The sequence below is a fragment of the Mustela nigripes genome, chromosome 2 (assembly GCF_022355385.1).
Source record: "Mustela nigripes isolate SB6536 chromosome 2, MUSNIG.SB6536, whole genome shotgun sequence".
Lineage (NCBI taxonomy): Eukaryota > Metazoa > Chordata > Mammalia > Carnivora > Mustelidae > Mustela > Mustela nigripes.
This window is the reverse complement of record NC_081558.1, coordinates 142,924,888-142,950,733: the sequence shown is the minus strand read 5'-3', so window position 1 is coordinate 142,950,733 and position 25,846 is coordinate 142,924,888. Positions and strand designations below refer to the sequence as shown.

Genomic DNA, 25,846 nt, shown 5'->3' with positions numbered 1-25,846 from the left:
CGTCTGAAAATCAAGGCTGGTGACCAGTGAAACAAAGACAGAAAGAAGTTGCACAGATTTGCCTCCTAGAAAGAAAAGCTAGGAGCTAAAACAAATTGTCACATGGAGCATTCTAATTCTTAGGAATTCTCTTACAATTTCCACTGTGTTGAGAAAGTGACCCAGCAGGACACTAATCCTTGTGAGATGTACAGTTACTTACACTTTCTCGGGGTTTCTGTTTTTGGTGAAAATGCTCTGAGTCTGTCATGACCAGACAGAACTCTGGTAACAACCCTTCCATTTTCCAACCAACGTTCCTGTGACTTTTGCTTGGCTGAAGCTGAGAACAGACCGTTCAGATAAATACAGGGAAGTGTCACTTTCATCGTATTGGATATGGTGTATCGAGATGTAGGTTGGTTTGGTCTTTCTGTTCTTTTAGGTGTGGGATTATAACACAGGGAAAGGATTTGAACATTTTGAGCTGTGGCAGGGCTGTCATTAAATCCAGCAAGTCACTTCTGGCCTCCAGAAATTACTTAATTAGCTGTTGACAGGTGAAGGGGACATCAGCTGCCTGCCGATGCCATATTCGTAGGACAGGATTGGTCCAGTGCGTTCGGAATGATTTCTTGTCTTTCGTTCTCTTCTCACGGATTTCGTCCACTCTGTGCATGAGTCCATATTATCTCGCTCTCCCCGTCCTCAGACCACCCTAGCCCGAGTGCCTTTCTTTTCTCTGCTCTTTCATCACCAAACTTCCTCAAAGAGCAATACCTGAGAAATAATAATAGGACTGAAAATAACAGCCAAAAATTATATAGTATTTGTTAAGTTCCAGGTCTTTACGTATATTACATAAATGAGAAACTAAAGTCTTTATATTTTTACAACATAAATTGAAACATAAAGGAGAGATTTGAATTTTTTAATTCTTATGACAATATAAAGAAGGGACTATTTTATCGTCAATGTATAGATTAAACAAAGAAGCCCAGAAGCCCAGAGAAGTTAAATTGCCTGATCACACAGCAAAGGGATTGCTGCCTTTGCCTTTCACTCCTCTTCCTCCTCCCATTTTTAAGATTAAAGTAAAATAAACGCAGTAAGAAAAAAACTCTTCCTTTTTAGTGGCTATTTCTGTGAATTCTGACACTCAGTTATGCAATCACCACCTCAATCAATAAATAGAACAATTTCACTGTTCCAGAAACTTCTGGTTTCCCCTTTGCCATCCACCTGCCCCCTCACCCCACCCCCAGCTCCGGCACGTGTAGCTTTGTAAGAAACTGGCAATTGTTTTCCAGAGTGACTGTGCTATTTCACCCTCCCACCAACCGTGTATGAGTCCCAATCTTTCTGCATTCTTGCACTTGGCAGCTTTTTAAAATTGTAATCATTTAAATAGGTGTGTAGTTTACCTCATTTTAATTTTGCTTGGCATTTTCCAAATGACTAATGATAGTGAGCATCATTTTGTGAGTCTATTTGCTTTCTATATATCTTTTTTGGTGAAGAGTGTTGATATCTTTGTGCATTTTTTATTGGATTGTTTCTTATTATTATTGAGTTCTGAGAATTCTTTATGCCTGCTGGATATGAGCTCTGTATCAGATAAGTAATTCACAGATATTTTCTCCAAGTATGTGGCTTGTCTGTTCATTCTCTTATCAGTGCCTTTTGAAAAGCAGTTCTTATTTTTATGAATTCTAGTTTATCAATTGTTTTTCTTTTATGTATCATGTTTTAGATGTCAAATCTAAGAAGTCTTTGCCTCATGCAAGGTCACAAATAATATTTGCCCGTTTTTCTTCTAGACATTTTTTAGTTTTAGGATCACATTACAGTCTGTGATCTATTTTGAGTTATTTCTTTGTCTATGGCCAAGGTTAGTTTTTACTTTTGCACATAGATATTCAATTGTTTCAGTGCTTTAAAAAACTTAACTTTAAAACTTAACTTTCAGTACTTTAAAAAGACTTAACATGTGACCCAGCAACTCCATTTCTAGATATTTACCTAGGAGAATTAAAAACATATGTCCACAAATGTTTACAGTGGCTTTATTCGTATTTGCCAAAAATTAGAGACATCTTAAATATCCATCAACTGGTGAATGTATAAACAAGCTTTGGCCCATCCATAAGATAACATACTTTTCAGTAATCAAAAGGAACAGAGCATTGGTACATACAATAACTTGAATGGATCTGAAACACATTATGCTAACAGAAATGAACTACACTCAAAAGGTTGCATGTTGTAGGATTCTGTACATATGGCATTCTGGAAAGGACAAAATGACAGAAAAATCAGTTTTTGTCCCATGTTGACAGTGAGGGAGGAGATGGATCACAAAAGGGGCACAGGGGAAATTTTGAGGGTGATGGAAGTGTTCTATATCTTGACTGTGGTGGTATTTACATGCCCTTATGTATTAGTCAAAATACAAATTAGACTGTACACTCAAAAAAAAAAGGTGAATTTTATTGCATGTAATTATACCTCTATAAATCTGACTAAAGCCCTAAAAGAGGGGGAGGCTAAGGTCTGAACTGAGGAGGCCCTTCTGGACATGAACAAGAGCCTCAGCCCAGGTGACCATTTGGCATGAAGGAGGACAGGCTCCGTAAGAGAGAAGAAAGGGAGTATGGGGCCAAGAGCCCGGCGCTGGGTTCTAGTCCACCGTGTGACCTGGAGCCAGTCAAAGGGTCCCTGTTTCTCTCTGTAGAAGGAAGGTGCTCCTTGGGGAAGCCTGGGAAGGGGCCAGGCTTTTGAGATCAGAGGAGATTCACACTTCAGCTCCTTTTCTAAGTTGGTGAACTCCCTAAACCTGCATTTCCTTATCTGAAAAGGGAATTCTACCTTTCTCTCAAATGTGTGAGGACTCCATGACCTCAGCATAGCGGAGTACTTAGCACAGTGTAGGTGCTCAGTAAAATTCTCTGTGCTGTGCCCCTTCGGTGGCCAGCTCCACTGCTGTTCATGGATGTCCCTTCTCATCTCCTCAGAGACACTGCTGAGGGGTTCTCTCTGCCACGTCCATTCCCCCCTTTCTTTGCATCAGTCTCATCAGCACACAAATAGCATGCTGTCATTTTCTCATCTTAAAAAAAAATATCAGGGCACCTGGGTGGCTCAGTGGGTTAAACCTCCAATTCTTGATTTTGGCTCATGTCACGATCTCAGAGTGATGAGATCAAGCCTTCCCTCCGGCTCTCTGCTCAGCACAAAGTCTGTTTGTCCCTATCCCTCTGTTCCTCCTCCAGCTCACCAGGGCTCTGTCTCTAAATATAAATAGATACATAAAATCTTTAAAAAAGTAAATCTCACTTAAGCGCTCCCGCTATTACTTCTTTTTTTTCCATTTTCCCTTAGAGCAAAACCCCTCTAGGAGTTGGCTGTATTCTCAGTGTCTCCTCCCTCTCCCCATTTTCTTGAACCACTTGCTCCGATAACTACCTTTCCCAAGGCACCGAAGAGCTTCAGGCTGCCAAACCCAACAGTCGGTCTTTGTCCCCATCTTACCTGGGCTCCTCCATTTGGCACAATGGCTCACTGCCTCTTCCCTGGAAATGCTTCCTTCGCCGGGTTCCCCCACACGACAGTCTCCGGCTTCTGCTACCTCACTGGCTGCTATCTTGGTCTGCTTTGTGGGTTCATCCTCCCCTTTGGCATTCTCTAGGACATGACTCCGTTCTTGTACCTCCTCTCGCTCTTCACTCACTTCTTTGGGTCCTATCCGGTAGCATGGCTTTTACTAGAAACACTTAACAAAGCAGTATCTCCAGCCTGGATTTCGCTTTCAGTCCCACACTTGTAAGCCCTCAACTTCCTCCCGAACATCTTGACTGGGGTATTCAATAGGCATCTCATTGTGTCCCAAACAGCACCCATAGTCTTCCCTTCCTCACACTTGCTGCCTTCAGCCTTCTTCGCCTCAGTTGCTGGCAGCTCCATTCTTCCTCGGCACCATCCTTGATTCTTACTCTCTCGTTTCCTGTTGAATCCATCAGGAAAACCTGTTGGCACAACCTTCAGAATCCAAACACTTCTCCATCTCCACTGTTCCATCGCAGTCTGAGCCATCGTCATCTGTCACTCACATGACAGCAAGGGCGTCCTGGCTGGTCTCTCGGCTTTCACCCCCACTTCTTTTTTTTTTTTTAGATTTTATTTATTTGACAGACAGAGATCACAAGCAGACGGAGAGGCAGGCAGAGAAAGAGGAGGAAGCAGGCTCCCTGAGAAGCAGAGAGCCCGATGCGGGGCTCAATCCCAGAACCCTGGGATCATGACCTGAGATGAAGGCAGAGGCTTTAACCCACTGAGCCACCCAGGCACCCCTCACCCCTACTTCTTACAGTCTACTCTCAGCCCAGCAGCCAGAGGCATCTTTTTTTTTTTAATATTTTATTTATTTATTTGACAGACAGAGATCACAAGTAGGCAGAGAGGCAGGCAGAGAGAGAGAGAGGAAGGGAAGCAGGCTCCATGCTGAGCAGAGAGCCCAACGCGGGGCTCAATTCCAGGACTCTGGGATCATGACCTGAGCCAAAGGCAAAGGCTTTCACCCACTGAGCCACCCAGGTGCCCCCAGAGACATCTTTAATAAATGAATTTGTTTATGTCAATCCCCTGCTTAAACCATTTCAGTGGGTTCTACTCTTACTCAGAGTATAAGCCAACTCATTACAATGGACCTATGTGGGTTGGACTCCTTGCCAGTTCTCTAACTTCATCTGCTACCTATTTCCTTGAGCAGTGTGCTCTGGCCGTTGGCCTCATTACTGTACTTCAGTCACGCCTGGAGTGTTTCTACCTCAGGGCCTTTGCAAATATTGGTCCCCTGGTATCCTCATGACTTGCTCCCTCACCTCCACAGCTTGACGTAAATGACACTTGGTCAGGAAGGCCTTCTTTAACCACCTTATTTAAAGTTGTCACCCCCTGCCCGGTCACCTCTTCTACCAGTCCTTTTGCTTGCTTTTCCTTTTCTCCTTAGCAATTATTACCACCTGACCAAGTCTATATTTTAACCTGTTTGTCTCGTGACTTGTTTGTTGGTCTGATTCATTCACTGCTGTATTCCTAGCACCTAAGAATGCATGGTACAATGTAGATCAGTATTGTTCAATTTTTTTTTTTCATTATTGCTCCTCACCCCAGGAGTCCTTTTAGACACTTCTCCTAATCACCCTTTCCTAATGAAATTTTAATACCACAGATATATTGTGTATTGATTTTTTCATTGTATTTATATCTGTGCTTTATACACAAGAGACCTTTTAAAGAATAAGCTTTTTTTTTCTCCTCTCCCCCCAAGAACCAATTTTCACCCCCTTAGGGGGATTATGGCAGCCACTGAGAATGCATGATGTAGCTGTGGGATACATACATGTTGGAGGGAAGCATTTTGCTTGGAGCAGGATGGGGGTCGGAGCCTGCTGTTGTCAGCAGGTCTCAGGTTTCTTGGTAGAAGTCAGTGGTTTATACTAAAGGAATTAGTGCCATAAAGGCAAAATGGGAAGGAAGAGGAGCAGAGGATCCATCTGGTGACCCCAGGGCTAGAAGAGAAAAAGAGGGGTTTGGCAGCTTTAAGTGTAATGGGAATTTCTGGTTAAGAACCTGAACTTGTTCATTAAGTCCAGCAGTCGCTGTTGACCTTGATGTAAGCTGCTGATAGTAATAGAAACTGGATTGAGAGAGTTTTTGGAGAGAATCTGGGGCAATGGAGATAAAATAGAGTAGTCACCAGAGGGATAATAGGAAGTTTTTTTTTTTTTTAAGAAGCTGAAAGACCTGGTTGGTAACTGGAATAGAATTTCAAATCTCTTTATTAAAGAAAAATTTTAATCCAGCATATTGGGGGATTGTCAACCTGTTACATGGAAACTGATGGCTGTTTAATAACAGGGTTTAAAGTTTGGGATTTGTAAAAGAATTCATCTCAACCCTGAACACGACAAAGCTCTTTTTTGTTAGCAAGGCAGGAGGATTAGGAAAAGATGGACTTGTTCCTCATTATGTTTCTGTTCAAATGTTCAACTGTTCGTAGAGGAATTTTTAAAAATAAATGAAAAACATTATAACAATGAAATGGAAATTAAGATAAAAATGTCACCCACAGTCCTACCAATATAAAAGCAAAATTTTTCTTTATTTTTGTTTCAAATCTTCGTCCATCTTAATATGTATTTCCTATATTATAATAATAATGCAATTTTGAAGTTATATTCTGTACTTCTCATTCAGAATATAAGCATTTTCCATGTTGCCTTCATAACTCATGTAGATAACACTGTGGATTTTCCAACAAACTAAGGCACTGCTGTCTGTCAGGTTGTCTTCATTGTTTCTTTCTTCTGCCTAATGCTGCAATGAACATCTTCAAGCACATTCCTTCTTTCTTATTATGGGGGTGGAGCCAGACTAACTTTTCTGGATGAACTTCCAGGAATGGAGTTACTTGGATCAGAGTGCTTTCTAAAAGAATGCTGTATGTGTATGGGCGCCTGGGTGGCTCAGTGGGTTAAGCCTCTGCCTTGGGCTCAGGTCATGATCCCAGGGTCCTGGGATCGAGCCCTGCATTGGGCTCTCTGCTCAGTGGTGAGCCTGCTTCACCCTCTCTCTCTGCTTGCCTCTGCCTACTCGTGATCTCTCTCTGTCAAATAAATAAATAAAATCTTAAAAAAAAAAAGAAAGAATGCTGTATGCATATTGATACAATGTAACTAAAGAACGTGAGTTATATTTTGTAACACATATAAAACTACTGGTTCAAAGCTCAATTTCTCTTCCCTGCAGTCTGCAAGCAGAGATTTCTGACAAGATATCTAATCAAAAACAGAAAACTAGAAAGAACTAGTCATTGAGGTCACTCTCCTAATAGCAGAATAGAAGGCACCTGTCACAGGAGGTTGGGGGGTGGGGAGGGCAGCAAATCCACATTGTGTAACTAGCCCTGTGTACAGAGAAAGGCTGTCATACCCTCATTCCTGCAGTCTGCTATTACAAAACACAGCTGAGTAAGGCATAAGCAAATAGCTTGGAGTGAAAATGCAGTCCCAGGAGAGCTCTCCATAGAAAATTTGGCCTCCCGCAATCGTTTGGGCTATGTTCCTTGTCTGTGTGCCCCCATTCCAACTTGGGCCTCTGATCTCTGGTTTACCACAACCCCCAGCCATTCTGCAAAGTCTTCTCCAGTCTTTCCCTTTTCTGTCCCTTGTCAGATATTCCAGTCCTCCCCCACTCTTACGCACCTATCACACCCGCATCTCCATTTCCCTCTGTGTGTGTGCCTGGCTTCCAGAAGGCCTGAAAACAGCCAGTGAATGGAACTCTTCTATTTCAAAGAGGAAATGGGGGCCATCGAGGGAATACCCTCACCTTTCAGTTCCCCATTGCCATGCTTGGTTTGGTTCTCCCCAGCCTTCCCTCCATTCTTAGTGAATTTTTTTCCCTCCTATCCACAGTCTGGACTTCTCCTGGTGCTGTCAAGACTCATTTTCTACCTCACAGGGTCCCTTCTCAATCCTTTACCTACCTCTTTGGTCTGTCCTCAGCATTTTCCTCCCTACTGCTTTATCTTCTCACTATAGAATCACACTCTGGACCCTCCCATTGTGAACATACCGACAGACAGACAGACACACACACACACACACACACGCACAGAGAGAGAGAGAGAGAGAGAGGCATGCACGTGTATATCCTGGGCCATGGGGTACCTCTAGGAGCCTGACCACGACCTTGCTCTGAGTTCTGGCCTTCTGCTACTTCCTCAGCTCCTTCAAGGACTTCTCTTCCCCACCACTCTATCAGGACTGCCTTAGAAAAGATTCCCCTTCACCTTGTGAAATTTAAAAAAAAAAAAAAAAAAAAAAAGGATTATTTTCACTTTCTCTTATTTGACTGCTGCAGTGTTTGGGACTGCTGAACTCTACTCCCCTTTGAAAGTTTCTCCTCCCTTGCTTTGACCTCTGCTGGCTCCCCTACAGCTCACTGACCCTCCCTTCTCAGCCTGCTTGGCCAGTCCCTCCTCCTCAACCCATAAAGGTTGGTGTTTTCTAGAACCCACTCTTGTTCCCCTTCTCACTTGATTCCCTTTCCTGGGAGACCTCTCCTTCCAGTGTAGCTCCCACTATCCCCTCTAACCCGGGGATTCCCTCTTCTCTACCTTTACTCCCGGCCGCTCCCATGACTTCCAAACTGCACAGCTGATGGACGTTTCTTGTTGCTGGCCTATAAGTGGACCTCAGTAAACATGACCAAAAAGAATTTCATCTTCCCTCTAGACTTTCTCCTTCTGTATTGATCTCCGTGAATTGCTACAGCTCTCTGTCCTGCAGAAACCTGGGGTTCACCTCATGTCACTAAGCTCTGTTGATTTTTTGCTTCCCCTTATTTGGGAAATACTTCCCCTCCTTTGCAGCCCTCTGGCAATGCTCTGGCTTGGGCCACCAAATCGGGGATGGGGGAGCCTCTTGACTGGCCTCCTCACCTCCCTTTTGGTCTTCCTCTCATCCATCTCTTGCCTTGTCCCATACCTGCTTAGTAAGGCTTCCCATTGCCTGCAAGATCAAGTGCACTGCCTCAGGACAGCAAACTCTCCCCTTCTGATCCCTGACTTCCTCCCTAGCCTTGCCTTTCTGCTCCTTTCTCTAACGTCCTCTGTACCCTGGCCACAATAAGCTCTTCATAATTCGGTTCATGCTATTCCTTTGCTCAGAATGGCTTCTTCAATGCCATGGAGTGAATTCGAACTCTAAATCTTAAGATCTCTCTCCCAATTCCCCTGTGCCTTGCCCTGACAAAGAGCAATTCTCCTCGTTGGAGCGCTCAGAATAAAAACCATAATGGTGATAGTAATTAGTGCTCTTCAGCCATCTACGATCCTGGTTCTTCCCCATTTGGGGCTCCCTTGCACGTCCTGGCCCCTTTGAAGTTAGATGAGGCTGTGGAACAACCTTTCCCAGTCAAGTATACAAGGGGAAGTGGCATGTGTCCGTGTCAGGTCAGAGGATTTCCATGTCAGAGGGAGAGCCTCCACGATTCTTGCCCTCTGTTCTAATAGCTGGCAACGTTTCAGATGGTGGCTGCATCCTGGAATGGGCCTCCAGCGGATCCCTGATGAACATGTATTGTGAGCAAGAAATCAATCTTTGCTGATTCACCCGTGCGGCATGAACCTCCTTGTTATTAAAACATAATGTAGTCCCTCTTGACTGATGTACCTGTGCGCCTTTAAAAATTGTCAGTTAGTTAAAAACCCTTTTGCCAGATTCTTCATTGTTCGTGAATCGGCACCCTCTCTTTCCCTTCATAACTGCAGAGTCTAGAATGTTTAGGCACAAAATAGACCCCAGTGATTTTTCCCCCACTGGGGGATCGGAGGTGGGGGCACATATACTCGAACTTACAAAGAATTTGTGTCTTACATGTAGAGTCATGCTGTTTTCAATAGATCATTGGAGAGTAATAAGGATACGATAAAGAACCATGTTTTTACAAACTAAGTATGTTCTTTTATTACTTGCCATTAATCCATGTTTTATTTGCTATCTCTTAACGTATGGCTTTCATTTCAGCTGCCTTACAATTTATTTCTATCTGCTGGGTTCCTCTGTTGTGTTTATCCTGAAACTTTGTTCTCCTTTTTAGCCAATACTGATTCCAGTCTAACAGTCCTGTCTTTTATCCTACAGTTCTTAAACAGGAGTTTAGTCAATCCAATCTAAACCTGTATTGAGGCATTAACCAAGAGTATTAGGTAGTTAGACTATCATGCAACACCAAAGCACGGACAGAGCAGCTGGTGGGAAGAGAGACAAAGAGCCAGACGTTAACTGAAAAGCAGTATGACAGGTTGAAAAAAAGCATAGCTTTTGGAGTTAGGAAAGTTTGGAATTTATTTGGTTTTGCCATTTACTGCTCATGTGAGCCTCTGTATACCTCAACTCCTTTATGTGTAAATGTGAGTAGTGATGGAAATATTGCAAAACTTTCAAGAGACACAAGTGAAATCGTTTCTGTGGATGCTCTACGTACATTGGAAGTAACTGCTTAAAATTTTTTTTTTTTAACATGATGAGAATGGCAGGGGAGTTGTGTTTTCACCAAGAGGAGTAGGAGATAGAAGAACCCAATGCTGTGAGAGTGTCTGCATTTTCAAATCTTGAGATCAGTCACTGGGGCTGGGAGGGAGCTCTTTGGCTCACAGGTGGCCAGAGTACTTATCTGTACATTGAGACCAAAGATTCCCCTTGACCCCCGCTCCCCATAGGAGTCCTAGATACATGGAATTCAGGCAAACTGTCTCTCTTGAAGCTCAGTTTTTTACTTTATTCCCTCCCTGACCAGGTGGGCGACTATTCCCGTAAATAATCCAGGGACTTTAGATTTATAGCTACTTACTTATTTGGTACCTGTCACACACTTTCCTCAGCACATGATATATTGTTTTCATCCTCATTTCTATTTCCCTTGTGCTATTTCTTGGACATTCTCTATGTAATGACTTATCTTAAATGATTTTTAGGCTGATGACAAACCTCTAAAGAGGACCCTTGATAATCTCTTTGGAAGGAGCAGAGCCCTTCCATAGGAGACAGGCAGGTAAAGGCCAAAATGTTAATTTTATTTCTGAGAAAGTGCTGGAGAACATGGCTTAGATTTTCCACTAAGTTCTGTTGAATTAGTCAGCCTCACCCACCCAGTCACAGGTGGGGCTGGACAGCTGAAAGCCTCCCAATCTGGGACAGAGCTGGCTCCCTTATCCTGACCAGGTGGAGAGCAGGTTCCTATACCTGGTTTTGGACAGACTTGGAAAGAGGGGAAGGCTCTAGGGCTGAGAGCCTCGTATCCTGTTTCTTACTCAAACTCCTCAATCCAATCTCTCATTCCCTCTGAGGCCAGGAGAGTGTAAGGGAAGTGTGAGACCCTTCATGGAAATACACAGCTAAAGGAGTAGAGGACAAGGATCCCCAAACCTCCCACCTGTGCGGAAACAGTGCTAAGTACCGCTGCTCCTCGCTGCCCTCCTTCTGATGGTCTTGCCCTTCCCTAATGTGGAGAGCGCCAGACCCCTCACCTGCTCCCACCTTTCGTGGCCACCATCCACCTCAGTAATTCTCAGCCTTGGATACTACTGAACTCTCCCAGAGAGCTTCTAAAACCTTCCAATCCTCAGGCCCCACCTCCAGAGATCCCAGTTCTATTTGCCTGGGATGCAGCCTTAGCATCCAAAGTTTTAGAAACTCTCCAGGTGATTCTAAAGCACAGCCAGGGTTACGGACCACTGACCTGATGGCATAGGTTTCACCAACCCTTTTCACCTTCCTCTAGCCAGATGTAAGATGCAGGTAACCCCATCTGTGAAGCTCCCAGAAAGAAGGCAGCCTCTGCCAATGTCAACAATGGTGCAGCAACTGCCTCCTAGATTAAAGCCATCTGGTAGCTTCTGAGGTCCTGCTTCCTTCTCAACTCATCCTTCTCCACATAAAACGTGTGTAAAAAGAGAAGTTGTATCTGGCCTCTTGGTGCTCAGCGATTCATTTTCTTGAAAGGGAGTAAGAGGGAAGATTTCTTTCTTCTTACAGATATGCTCTTGATCTGACTTTGCCCTCAGCCCGTCGGCAGCCAGTTGTTAGGAAAATCCAGGGAAAGCCATTCCCTGACGTAAGCTCAGGGCATTCACTTCCTCTAATATCTACCATCATCTCACACCCAGGTTATGGAGGCAGGCTTCCTCCTGATGGCTGCGTGGTCAGGGAGAAGGAAATCCATGACCCAGCACTTCAGAGGAGGAGACCTGATGGTAAGACAGAACCATTTAAAAGACCATTTTTCAGTACCTTGCCTGAAATTCTCTTAGCTGACGTGTGTCTACCTGCCTCAGCCCATTTCAGAGGAAGCCCCATCAGCGAGCCTTACTCAGCCATGGCAGCTGAGGGACGACAGCTGCTTCGGTGCATATGTGTGTCTGACAACAGAACCCATTTAACTGCTTCAAATCCACAGGGTATGATTATGTTGGGGTAATAACTCCTGAGAATGGCTTTGCTACAGTTATAACATGCTGAGAGGGAGCGAAATACGAATCCTGCATAAATTAGTCTGCCAGGTACAGTTTGCTATTAGTCAGCTCCATCATACCTGGAATCAAAGTGTATCAGCTCCCAGCCAGTCTGGGTAGTTTGGTGCACGATTGGATTGAAAGGCGAATTTGTTTAATCTAATTTAAATAAGTTTTGTGTAAAAAAAAAAGTCTTTGACTTTTGAAACCCCTGATCTCATTCAGAGATAAAAATGAGTTTTCATTTTTTTTTAAATGAGATTTTAACTTACACTCTAAATCTAGCCCATTGGCTCCTCATAAAACACCAGATTTTAAAGTGAAACTTGCTTTTCTTTTCGTCCCTGCCTGTTCTGAAACCGTTCATGACACCCCATGAAGGAGCCTACAGTTTTGATCTTTGCTGCGATGACATAATGTCGCAGTCCAAGCCACTGACTTTGAAGATCTTACCACGAAGGTTTTCACTGGCAGTGTGCTTACATCAGCTAGCCACATGTGCAATCAGATATCTCCTCTCTGGGCAGAAATTATCAACATCAAGGTAATATGATGACATAACCCAAAGATTAGCCATAAGCATGTGACCAGCTCAACCTAGATTTTTTTCAGCCTAGATTATTAAACAGGCTTTGACTTGACGACTTCACCTTCCAAAGGTCAAAGATTAGGGCTTAGACATCAGGGCCACCGAAATGTGAGATAAAGAGGCAGCGCAGGAATTCAAGTCATAAGGCCAAGGACCCTTACATGGATATACAAGTTCCAGGTGTTGGGAAGTACTAACATTGTCTAACTGGCTGGTGAAACTGAAAGTACTCTTGTATTTTCTTCATTTCTTTGTGTCCTTTTTGCATATGGTAAGGAGACAGAACTGGCAATATCCTACGGGTCTGAATTTCAGTCTCAGGTCGGCTACCCACTCGATCTGGGACCTTGAGAAATTTGTGACCTCTCTGAGTTTACAGTTTCCATTTTGGTTCAAAAGGTATAGCATCGTCATACCTCCCATGTAAGAGCTGGAGATGATTTAGGCACCCAGGAAATGGGCAGCTGAAATAAGTATTTTTTCTTTGGAGGTTGTCTAAACATCCTTTGAGAAGATGAGTTACCTCAGAGATTAGAAGAGAAAGCACAGCAGCAAATTGTAAGAACGATCTGGAGTCCTTCACCAATCGATGAAGTTCACACACATCAGGGTTAAGTTCCAGAAGCCCTAAGCTTCATGTCTCAGCTGAGCCCCAGTCAGTGACTTTATGGCTGTTAGGGTGGAGAATGATTTCAAGGAAAGGAAGGTGTGTGCTTGAGTGTGTATGTGTGTGCGTATGTGTGCAAGGTGTGTGCTTGAGTGTGTATGTGTGTGCGTGTATGCACACACATGTGCAAAACTCTAATAGGTGAGGCTGGTTCTGTGAGGGATTCTTCCTGGTAAGGGAACTGGAAGTAGTTGCTAAGGAGGAAGGAGACATGTCTTTTCTTGGCCAATATTTCTCACGAATTTGAGGATGATGTCTCCTCCTTTTGGATGAAGAAAACTCTGAGAGTATTAAACATACTGCTCATTCCTAAATCTTTGCCATTATCAGGAAATCAATGAAGGAAGGAGGAATTTTTCCAGTAAGGATGGAAGAGAAGTTTCCAGAAAAAAATTGGAGGGAGTAGTAGGTCAGCCTCTCACTGTATTTTGACCTTCATTTTGGCTTTCTCAATAACACCATTAGATGATGTGGGTGTTTATGGCTGTTCCCGCTAACCCACCTCCATAGAATCCCAAAACATTCCATTCTTCCTTTTCTCCTCCTTTAACCTGCAGTTTCCCACACAAATAGGAAAAGGTTTTGACAGGGAGGAAGAGAAGTATTTGCTTTGATAACAAAATTCCTTTGGGTCCTGATAAATGGTAGATATTTCCAAATACTTTAAAAATCATGAGCTTTGAAGACCAAAGAGTAAAGGCACACAAAACTCACCACTTTTGATGAGAGTGGCTGGAATCTGTCAGCAGAGACTTCAACCAACAGAGTAGAAGGGTCAAGCCATTTTAAAGCTGGAAGGACCTTGTCTAGAACAGCCAGCCTCTCATTACATAGCTCATAAAGTGTCCGAACTAGAAGAGATGTTAGAAACCATCCAGTTTCATCTCCCATTTTACAGATGGAAGAACTGAACACGGATGAACGTGATTTGCTTCAATTCTAATCCCCAGTGAGTGACACAGACCTGCCTCAACCCAGATTACTTAATCTCATATGTCTGTTTACCAAACATTTCTCAAGCACCTCTTTGTGACTCACTAGTGGAAGTGTAGAGATGAGGAATACCCAGCCCCCTGCCTTCCGAGGGCTGAGGATCTCCTTACAAAGAAATACACATTCTCAAATACTTATGATCCAAGGTGACTTGAAATAATGGAGTGAACATCAAGGTCTGGGAAGGACAGAGCAGGAAACAATTATTTGGCCAAGAAAAGTTGAAGAGTTTCCCTTCACACTGGTGCTTCTCAACCCTTACTATCTTCGAATCCCACCATCACTTTTTTATTCCCCCCAATGGAAGGAAAACAAAGTTTCTATTTGCTGGATTGTTTGAATGGGTGAGATCCGATATGAGGATCCAGAGCTAACAGGCAGGAGGGCCCACACAAGTGAGGCAAAAATGGTACAACTGTCTTTCCCCTTTCCTCCCACCAGGGCATCTTCCCGGGTCAACTCCATGGGTTTCCCTCCCATCAGACTGTCCATTAAGGAAGGGAAGAGGGGCAGGCAGTGTTATCAGAAGGGGGACATAAAGACGTTGGCAGCTCTGCCATGGGAAGGAGGGGTGAGAAAAGAGAAGCAGGTTATGCAGAATGGTGAGGGGTAGAACACCTGGGGCAGATGGGGAAGTCACGCTTGCAGGAGACCCTGGAGGTACAGCGCCGACTTTCGGGAGTGGGGGCAGAGACCCTGAGTCCTAATGGTTGTGCCCCAAAATCTGTTGGAGGAGCCCCCTGCTTGCTGACACAGTAGTTTCAACATCCTCTCTGTAATGTGGGTGATGGACCTGACCTCATCTGGTAAAGAAAGTCTGCTTTTTTAAAAATAGGAAGTAGACTAACTCTCTGTTAAGATTTCTAACAAATTTTCAATCGTAAGGTCTCAATTAAAATGCTTTAAAAGGATGACTGAACTCGCAAGCCATGATACACAATTGGTTAGATATTATTCCCCCCCCCCAAAAAAAAATCCACCTCCATATGTTTTTATCAGCTCATTGAACTATCTTGGCAATAAATAGATCAGCATATCTAGGAATGATTGATGCCATATGATTCTTGGGTTTCATATTTGATGATGCTCTGCAGTGTTTCAAATCACCAAAACAGAAACCCACCCACACACATTAAGCTCAAAACTGTTTTTGAGTTTTTCTCTTGATGGCTACAGTTAGAGTTTAAACAGCATCATTAAAATTTTACAGGTGACATATGAGGAAAAATTAAGCCCACCAGTTGTGTTTCCTTGAAAGGAAAACCGTCCTTCATTATAATGAATGAAATTGTGTGCTAGGTATGAATGCTAGTGACCTCTGGAAAATGAAGCGCTGACCCATAAATGGACGAGAATGAGTCAGAGTAAACGAGGCAGAAGTTTTCCCAGCATAACTGTGCATGCTGGCAGGGAAGATTCTTGCTATAATTAAAAGAGATAGAGTAGTTAACAGGGAACGTTTAATAGGAACAAACATGACAACAGTGCCTAATATTTTTCTGGTCCGTTCCTTAACCTCATGTTATACTATGTGTCTGGGTTTTAAAAGTTACACATGCATTGTCCATAAAAATAACATTAAATTTGTACAGCAGAACCAAGCAAAAATTCATTTAGAATATGGATAGGGACACTGTCAATGCCCAGTTTATTCAGAGTAAATCTTTAGCTAAATTGGCACTGTCCCATTGTGATAACTATTAGCCACGCTGAAATGGCGAGGGAGCATTTGAAATGTGGCTTGTTTGGGTTGAGATGGGCAGTAAGTGTAAATACAGACAAGATTGCAAAGACTAAGCCCTGAAATATCTCCTATCTTATACTGACAATCATGTTAAAATGACAGTATTCTTGATATCTTTGGTTAAGGAAAAGTATCCTTAAAATTCATTTCACTTGGGGTGCCTGGGTGGCTCAGTGGGTTAAGCCTCTGTCTTCAGCTCAGGTCATGATCTCAGGGTCCTGGGATCAAGCCCCACATCGGGCTCTCTGCTCAGGGCGGGGGCTGCTTCCCACCCCCCTCTGCCTGCCTCTCTGGCTACTTGTGATGTCTCTCTCTGTCAAATAAATAAATAAATACATCTTTTTTTTTTTTTTAATTCATTTCACTTTGTTCCTTTACTCCGTTTTTCTAATATGGCTCCTAGAACATTTGAAGTTTTGTATGTGAGTTGCATTTATGGTCCACATTGTATTTCTGTTGACCAATACTGATCTAAATGAAAAGTTTCGTAAGGAAAGAAGCATTTAGCAATCCCACAGAACTGAAATGTAAATTCATATTAACTGATGATAACACAACATGATAAAAACTGGTCAAGAAGTGACTGATACTTTCATGAGTACCTTTTCCATTCCTCCTACACTGGAAAGCTTCTTAAAATCCAAATATTTGCTTAATAACTTTCTAAAGGGGATACCTAGGTGGCTCAGTCGGTTAAGTGTCTGCTTTCAGCTCAAGTCATGATTCCAGGGTCCTGGGATCGAGTCCCACATCAGGCTCCCTGCTCAACAGGGGAAACTGATTCTCCCTCTGCCTGCCGCTCCCTCTGCTTGTGCGCTCTCTCTCTCTCACTCTATCTCTAACAAAGGAGTAAAATCTTTAAAAAAAAAAAAAAAAAACAACTTTCTAAAGGGAAAATGAGAAAGGAGGAAGTTCTGGGAAAGGAGTCGTGCCCTAATCATAAGTTGGGCTCTGGAAGAAACAGAAAATCATTATCCTGAGCTTTTGAATTAGACCTTTGTTACCAAGTGACACACGAGGAGATACTCAAAGGCAGTGTGAAAGAGTTTTATTTTACAGATTCTTAGTTCAAAGATTTCAAATTTGAGAGAAGCAACAGCAGGAAAGGAGAGAAGTCAAGAAGGTATGATGAAGAAGCTTCCATCCTGGCATTCTGCTGACAAGAACCGAAGTTTGCCATTATTGAGAAAACAGGGTTGGGCCTCTCATTCCCTTACATTAATGGGACAATACTTTTCTCTTAGGAAAAATATCAGAGGGGTCTCTTCTAACAGAGAGAGGTCTGTTCTCTAACAGAAGAGAGGGGTCTCTTCTCTAACAGAATACACTGTTAGAACGTCATTGGTGGGTTGATGGCATTGTGAGCGGGAAGATATGGACCGCGAAGCTAATTTGCAACAGGAGTTTAAACTTAGAGGGTGCAGTGTGTTCTAAAGGCACATTGGGGAGCGCCTGGGTGGCTCAATGGGTTAAAGCCTCTGCCTTCGGCTCAGGTCATGATCTTAGGTTCCTGGGATTGAGCCCCGCATCGGGCTCTCTGCTCAGCAGAGAGCCTGCTTCCCCTCCTCCTCTCTCTGCCTGCCTCTCTGCCTACTTGTGATCTCTGTCCGTCAAACAAATAAATAAAAATCTTTAAAAAAAATAATAAAGGCACATTGGTTAGGAAGCTTTTATCACAAGAGAGCTGTTTATGTAAATGAGTATTATACTTTTTAGGGACTCTGTTGGGAGTGTTCAGTTTTCTCAACTTTCTGTCATGATCCGCTGAAAGAGATACTTCTATGCTTAGGCAGAAAAAGTGATGCTTACATCTACTTTGCCAGCTCTCATAGAAATTAATGAGGCTTTCACAGCTCTAGCACCGAGAAAGGTTCTGTAGAGAGGTTGTCATCCCAGAACAGACAGATGTCAACTTTTCTTTACAAGGCTGGGGGCAGATCATGGAGATGAATGCAATTCTGGGCCAGATGATGGTGTGGTTTTAAACCCCACTGATTCTGAGTCCTCACAAAAACAAAGGGAGGGACAGGTGACTAGAGCAAGCACATCACAGAGGGGGGCCAGCAGAGAACACAGCCATAAAAACGCATGTTGAAACACCGAGGAATGTAGTTGTGTGAGGAAAAAGTAAGACGAAATATGCTTAGTGTCTAGTAAGTGTTCAGAGAACATATTGTTTTGAAACCCGTCCTGGGGTTTGAGTAAAGTTTATCTCTGTTTCACTGTACAAAATGCAAAGGCTTCAGAAAATTCACTGTCTGTTCCCTGCTTTTGTCGAAATTCATTAGTGAGAAGCTTTACTCATGCTTTAGCTGCCGATGACTCATGGTTAAATCATTTCACTCATCTTCTTCCTTTTTTATTTTTTAATACAGTTGGAAATCATGTGATATTTGGCTTTGTTCTCTTTCCCCCCTAAGGAAAGCTAAGCAACTCTAACAGCCCATTACCTTAATGAACTAAAGCCATTCAGTGAAAAGACTTGGTATTCACTTCATCAAATCTAGTGATGATAATTTTTTGAAAAGCTGAAGACTAATTCTTGGGGATTTTTTGGAGCCCTGTGACAATTCTTATCCTCTAATAACGTATGTGAGTGAACGCTGGTGTCCAATGACTGCTAAGAAGATATAAGGAATGTTGCAGAAATATAAATAGGCCAGCGCTGAAATTTAATTAGACACTGCATAGGTTAATAATAAATTCAATTAATTTAGCTTTCTACCTATGCTAGAGAAAAAAAAAATACCCAGGCAAAATAATAATTCATTTTAAATGCTTCAATTGGTAACCTCCTTTCCTGAAGAGTGATTTATGCAGTAATTTACAGGCTGTTTCTTCATAAGATTGTTCCAAACCAGCCCTTTTGAAATAATAATAATTTCTGAATGTGTGTTGTGAGAGATATAACAAATGACTTCTTATTAATTTTCATTTAATGAGTTGCCTATTCACATGGTAATTTTTAAAAAATTCTCTTCTTAAGATAAACAGGTTATAATACTGTGGATAACACTTCCATCTCACAAAAATCGAACAGGAAAATCTGTCTTATATTCTCTACATGATTTGAAGATCAATCTGATGCAAATTTTCTATACTAAATAGGCATCTATTTCTTTCCCAGTTAGCATAGCAGATCATTTTAAATTTCTATAGCCAAGTGATTCAAATTGGTTAAAAAAAAATTTTTTTTAAGAATATTAGTGGCAAGAAAGGTCCTAGCAGGGATAATACAGGGTAGACAGGGTTCAAAGTCATGATCAAGGCAGAAAAGTAGCTAGAGTTGGTTAAGGAGCCTATGACACTGATCCTTTTTTTTTTTTAAGAGCAAAACAAACATCCTCTCTTACAGCTTTTATTTCTCCAAGCCGCCCCTCTTCTTTTTAAAAGATACCAAAATTTCTAGCATAGATATTAGTATTTAAGAACTTAATTGCTTATCCTCTCAAAGTTTAATTCCATAGCAGCTCATTAACTATATGTTGTCATTTAAAAAAAAAAAACAGAGTGAAATAATTAATAAAAACAAAATAATAAAAACTAAGAAGAGGTAATTGCTTGGAAATGACCCAAAAAGTTCCCATCTGTTTTAAAAGGCCTACTATAAACAGGGCAAGGCTCTTAAAAACAATCCCTTGCAACAGTCGAAAGAGTATGCCTAAAGTATTCAATAATTCAAATGCAATTGTTACTTACGTGAGAACCGAAAGGGCCTTGCTCCCAGCCCGCACTGCCTCACACCCTCTCCATGGAAAAGCCCGTACTGCATCTCGCCCATGAACTTGTCCAGCTCCTGCCCAGAGGCATTGACGAGCAGAGCCCCTGTTTTGCAGAGGAAGGTGGCTTTGATCCACAACGGTGTCCCCAGGGCTGTCACCACTCCAAGGGCACACACAAAGCTTAACACCCCAGCCATGCAAAAAATGACTTTCTTTTGTTGGTTTGGCATGATGAGAAATGGCTTTTGTGAGCTTGAGGTTCAAAAACGAGACCTTGGGACTGATGAGAAGTGACTGCCCTTTTGGCTGCATTTATTACAGTGGCTGAACAGACAGATCCCAGCCGATCAGGAACCTTCACCCTCCACGGTGGTTCTTGTCAGCAGAATGCCAGGATGGAAGCTTCTTCATCATACCTTCTTGATTTCTCTCCTTTCCTGCTGTTGCTTCTCTCAAATTTGAAATCTTTGGACTAAGAATCTGTAAAATAAAACTCTTTCACACTGCCTTTAAGTATCTCCTCGTGTGTCACTTGGTAACAAAGGTCTAAGATAACAGATGGAGTCCTCCGGTAATTTGATAAATGCCTCCCCCTTCTCCCAGCCTTTTGTCTGATTGGGTGAGTTGAAACCTTCGGAAACAGGCTTGGCTCCCATGGTAAATTTTCAGCAACTCAAGAACCTCTTATTGTTGTGTTTTGTTTTTGTTTTTGGTAGGGGTTGAAGAGGTTGGACAGAAGAACATATGTATATTTATTGATTTTTACATTTTATTGATTTTGAAAAATGTTAATTGGGGGCACTTGGGTGGCTCAGTCAGTTAAGTGTCTGCCTTTGGTTCAGGTGGTGATCTCGAGGTCATGGGATCAAGTCCCATATTAGGCTCCCTGCTCCACATGGAGTCTGCTTTTCCCTCTACCCCTACCCCCTACTTGTGCTCTTTCTCTTTCTCTTATGCTCTCTCTCTCTCTCTCTCATGTGCTCTCTTTCTCTCTCAAATAAATAAATTAAATGCATAAGTAAAGTCTTTTTAAAAGATGATATTCATAACAGGATAAAATCTTGAACTGAGTTGTATGTCTTAGACCAACCATCTAGGCTTGTTATTCTAACTTCTTTTCACCCAGATCCATGATTTGGAATCAGTGTGTCAACAGAGAAGTGGATTCCAATTTTAACTGGCTCACAGAAGCAAGTATCTGATTTCTAAAAGCTTTCCTTCAAAATGCTTGGCTGCTTCAGGACTATGCAAAGAAATAAGGTTCTGAGTCGGAGAAGTATCAGAATCTCCATTGTCATGGAGAGTAGAGATTGTCCTCAGAGAGCCGGCTCTATGACTTCACCACAGAAAAGCAAGGGTCCAGCAGAAGTCATCAGTTAGGGAGACAAGAGACAAAGTCATGAGCAAGATTAAATAGCATAATGAGTCCAGTTACATTGTCAAGATCTGAAAATTAATGTTTAGAATTCAGTAACAGCTTTTTTTAAAAAAAGGTTTTATTCACTTATTTTGTTTTTATTTTTTTAAGATTTTATTTATTTATTTGACAGAGACACAGCAAAAGAGGGAACACAAGCCGGGGGAGTGGGAGAGGGAAGAGCAGGCCTCCGGCCGAGCAGAGAGCCTGATGCAGGGCTTGATACCAGGACCCTGGGATCATGACCTGAGCTGAAGGCAGACGCTTAACAACTGAGCCACTCAGGCACCCCTATTCACTTATTTAGAGAGAGGCGAGGAAGGATCTCATGTAGACCCCCTACGGAGCATGGAGCCCTACTCGGAGCTCAATCTCATGATCCTCACATCACGACCTGAGTGAAATCAGGAGTCAGTGTTCAACCAACTGAGCCATCCAGGTGTTCCATAACAGCTTGTTAACTCAACATTCCCAATGAGATTTTTCCTTCTGCAAAGAGATATAGGTTGTGAATGTGTATATGTGTTAAGTTTTGCTAAATATCAAATTGTATGCCACATTATTGTGCTGGGCTCTGACCTGCAAAATTAATTTTTAGTGAGAATTTACTATGTATGGTAGGTACATTGTTATTTTACCTAAATTATCTTACTTAGTCCTCACGATTACCGTATACAGTGATGATGAAGGTGGTGATGGAAATGATCTTCTCCATTATAGATGAGGACACTGAGGCTCAGAGAGATCAAGCAACTTGCCCAAGAGGGTAGTGGAGCCAGGATTCAAACCTGGGTCTTTTTTTTTTTTTTAAGGGTTTATTTATTTATTTTAGAGAGAGAGTGAGAGAGAAAGAGCATGGGGGTGGGGGGAGGACCAGAGGGGAAAGGAGAGGAGGAGGGAGAGGGAGCAAAAAGAATCTCAGGCAGACTCTGTGCTAAGCTAAGTATGGAGCCTGACTAGGGGCTCGATTTCACAACCCTGAGATCACAACCTGACAGGAAACCAAGAGTCAGAGGCTTAACTGACTGACTGACCCAGGAGCTCCTCAAACCTGGGTCTTCTAATTTTGAGGTTTATGTTGCTATCCTAAGCAAAGCTGTTGGCCTTGGAGAGTAGACAAGCTCTTGATTTTGGGTTGAGTTGGGCTGGGAGCAATAAGGGCAGAGTAGCTCATTATTCATTGCATAGCTTGGATGCTTAGAGAACAGAGACATCTGAAAACAATCTTTTCCTAGCTGGTCAAAAGCACATATTTATGGTAGTTTCTGTTCTCTTGATCTACCTTTAAGCATGTCAGCTTAAAAGAAATTAATAAAGGAAGATGTTATTTATGACTTTGTCAACATAAATGAGTCTACATTAATATGCACTTTGAGGGGGACTTTGAGGTACAGTCCTGGACTTCCTGACACAGCTCCCATCTGTTAGTGGCTGCCAAAGGCTGTCTTGTTAAAGGTAGACAACTAAGTATAGAACTGATCCCAAAATGCCAATGTCTCTTCAAGGGAGGAAAGGGGCAACATAAACCATGACCACAGAAGAATAGGGCACACCCTAGATTCCCCAGAGGAACTCAAAATTAGGTTTACAATATAGGTAAGTTTTTTTTTTTAATTTCATGTAACTTGATACACACAATAAGCAACTCGCCGTAGGTTATGTGCCCTCCCAATGAGTTCTCCACTGGATTTAGAATAATTGCCATCACTATCCACTGGCAAAACAAGGAAATAGCAATGGCCACAGTAAGTGGTTCTCTGGGGGTAGACATCCTGTGTCCCCTCCAGAAACCCTAGTTTAAGATTTCTAAGAAGACCTGGCAGCTCTTTCTGCCCGCAGGCCCTGTCCTCATGCTTTAACCAAGCCACATTTTGCTTTAAAAAAAAAAAAAATGTCTAAGAAGACTTATGTTAATTAAATCAACATAAGAGATGGAACATTTCCAAGCCTGGGAGCAGAAATGACCTACCTTAATCAATACTATTAATACATCTACAGAAATGATATGGTAAGGAGGAGTAGTTGGCATTGAACAGTGGTTTAATGAACTAAATACAGCCACGTGTATGGAAAGTGGTTCAAGAAACAAAGTTCTGACTCTGGACATAGAGAGCAGTCAGATCACACCAGTTCTTATGTGTGCATTGGTCTACAGTGAAGTTTTCCCTGACCTGGAGAAACATGAGAAAAAGGAATAGAACAGAGTGAGTTCTTTTATTGTAAAATTGTGTCCTTAATTTTTGTTCTTAAAATTTTCTTTCTTTAATGAAGTAATGATAGTTGAATTTTTAATATCCTTACTTGGCAAACTAAAAAATTGGCAAACCTCTATCTGTTCCAAGTTTGAATGGCCAACCCACCCACTGGTCCAGGATACACAAAAGCTTGGGCCCCTGTGTGGAAAGGATGAATCCTCAGGCTCACGGCAAGTGGGTGGATGACCTCTACTCTAACCCAGTGGTTCTCAGCCTTGGGTGTTCATCCGAATCTCTTGAGAAGATTTTAAAAATATCAGTGTCTGCATCCTAATCCTTGAGATTCAGATTTATTTGATTTTAGAGTATGACCTTAGTGTTGAAGCACCTTAGATGGTTGCAATGGACAGTCAAGGCTGAAAACGGGGCCTCTTCTCATCTAATTACTAACTAGGCTTTGTGCATGCAAACATGAACATCTGGTCACTAGAGAGGAATATTCTGATTGTAAACCAAGAAACAGGTACTACCATTTATAGCTCAAGTTTCCCAAATTTTGTTCAGCACCAAGAGCCCGATCTTGTCAAAATGTCCTGATGGGGGACGCCTGGGTGGCTCAGTGGGTTAAGCCTCTGCCTTCAGCTCAGGTCATGATCGCAGGGTCCTGGGATCGAGCCCCACATTGAGCTCTCTGCTCGGCAGGAAGCCTGCTTCCCCCCTCTCTCTCTGCCTCCCTTTCTGCGTACTTGTGATCTCTCTTTGTGTGTCAAATAAATAAATAAAATCTTTAAAAAAGAAAAAGAAAAAAAATGTCCTGATGGGTCAGGTTTCAGCATATCTAAGAGTAAAGACTCGGCCCAGGGTCATAGGTTTACCCCAAGTCACCACGAGAATGTCAACGGTGATGTGTCCTGCTTGCGAAGCAGCGCCCCTTGGGTCCTACGCCCACCCCACCTCCTCTCTGCAGCTTCCTTTCAAACTTCAATATCAACCACCCACAGGTGGCATAGTAGTGTGTGTGATCCACCCTCTGAGAAGGATATAATAGAACCTGGCCGTCATTATGCTTGACAGCCTCCTTTTGAAATTTCATCTTAAATGTCTTGAATGACAGTGATGACACCATTTTTCTTGCAGCCTCTCTGAGAATTTGAGTCATTAATGTCAGCAAGTTTTCACCAAGTATCCTACTGAAATCTTTACTTCTCTCAATCTTAATAGGAATACATTTGGTGACATAAGAAAATGGAACTAGAACTTTCTACCCTCCTTCATGACCCCTTTCAGGTGCTGGCTGATGACAGAATTCTTCTCTGTGACTGGAAACAATACAGACAAAGGAATACAGTTGCAGACTTGGTGTTTACTTTCAGTAGAGCATGTGTGCCTCTACTCGTACGAATTTGGCTTCCTTGGTTTTTCCCCTTATGGTTGTTCAAAAGTGAAAGCAAAAAAACAAAAACAAGAAAAAACAGTCCAAAGGTGTGGGAATTCTCACCTGATTTGCGCCCTGAGAGTAAGAGCATGGTGCCATGAGCAAAGAGCACTGGGGAGAAAGATGTGATCCAGGCTCTGGTTCCAGATCCAACACTAGATGAAGAATTCCTTAATTTCTCTGGCATTCATTTTACTCATTTATGAGAAGAGAGGTCTTGGCTGCATAGGTGATTCTTAAATTATTTTTAACCAGAGAAAGCATTTCCTCAACTGAACTTCTGGGTGAAATAAGAGCTAAAAATTGAGCTTGATACTGGAAGAAGTGGGGATTGTGGAACTCTGCAGTGGGCTCCCCTCACTCCTTTATCCCTAAGGGCCCCCATTTGCAACCCTAAAATCAGATCTGAGATGCACAATGATATGCATGGGCCACAGGACCCTTTAACTAAAATTTTTTGTACACGTTGTAAGATTCAAATTCGTCTGTTTGCTAGATTATTTCTCTTTTTTCCCTTTGCTATCCTAACCTATGAGCTATTACAGAATATTGTATTGCTTAGAGACACTAGATGGTTGATTATTCCAATTATTAATTTTTAGATTTTTTTAATGAGAGTTTTTGGGGTTTTGTCCAATTTGTCACTGGTAATACTGATTTTGATTTTTTTCCAAATGGATCATTATACTCCAAGGCCTCTCCAAGAGAGATTCGACAAGGGTTTATCAGGCTTCCTATTCTAAAACAAGAGGCCTTTGTGAATCTATCCCATTTTTCTCATCTTTAAAGCAAAATCTGGCAAATTTGATTGACGTTTCTTGACTAATTCAAGTTGCTGGTGATCCTCAAGTAGCATTGTAATTCTCTAATGACTGTAAGGGGTAAAAAAAAAACACTCCACAGAAAGAATTGATTGATTTATTAGGGGGAAAATTACCACATGTGCTAGACCTTGATTGCAGCTAATATTTGTAGAGCTAATTGCTTGAACTAGAGGATTAAAAGGGTTGAGGGAAGGGAAGAAAA

At 42.3% G+C, this 25,846-nt stretch overlaps 1 protein-coding gene across 1 annotated transcript in view; it reads right to left on the bottom strand.

The window, feature by feature from the left end:
• The window catches only part of CLRN1 (clarin 1), a 37,145-nt gene extending 17,065 nt beyond the window's left edge, over window positions 1–20,080 (bottom strand). Inside the window, exon 1 of the mRNA XM_059388086.1 lies at window positions 19,751–20,080. Within this exon, the coding sequence (XP_059244069.1) occupies window positions 19,751–20,003 (253 nt within the window). The 5' untranslated portion in view covers window positions 20,004–20,080. The remainder of the gene's footprint in view (window positions 1–19,750) is intronic.
• Window positions 20,081–25,846: the final 5,766 nt, after the last annotated feature.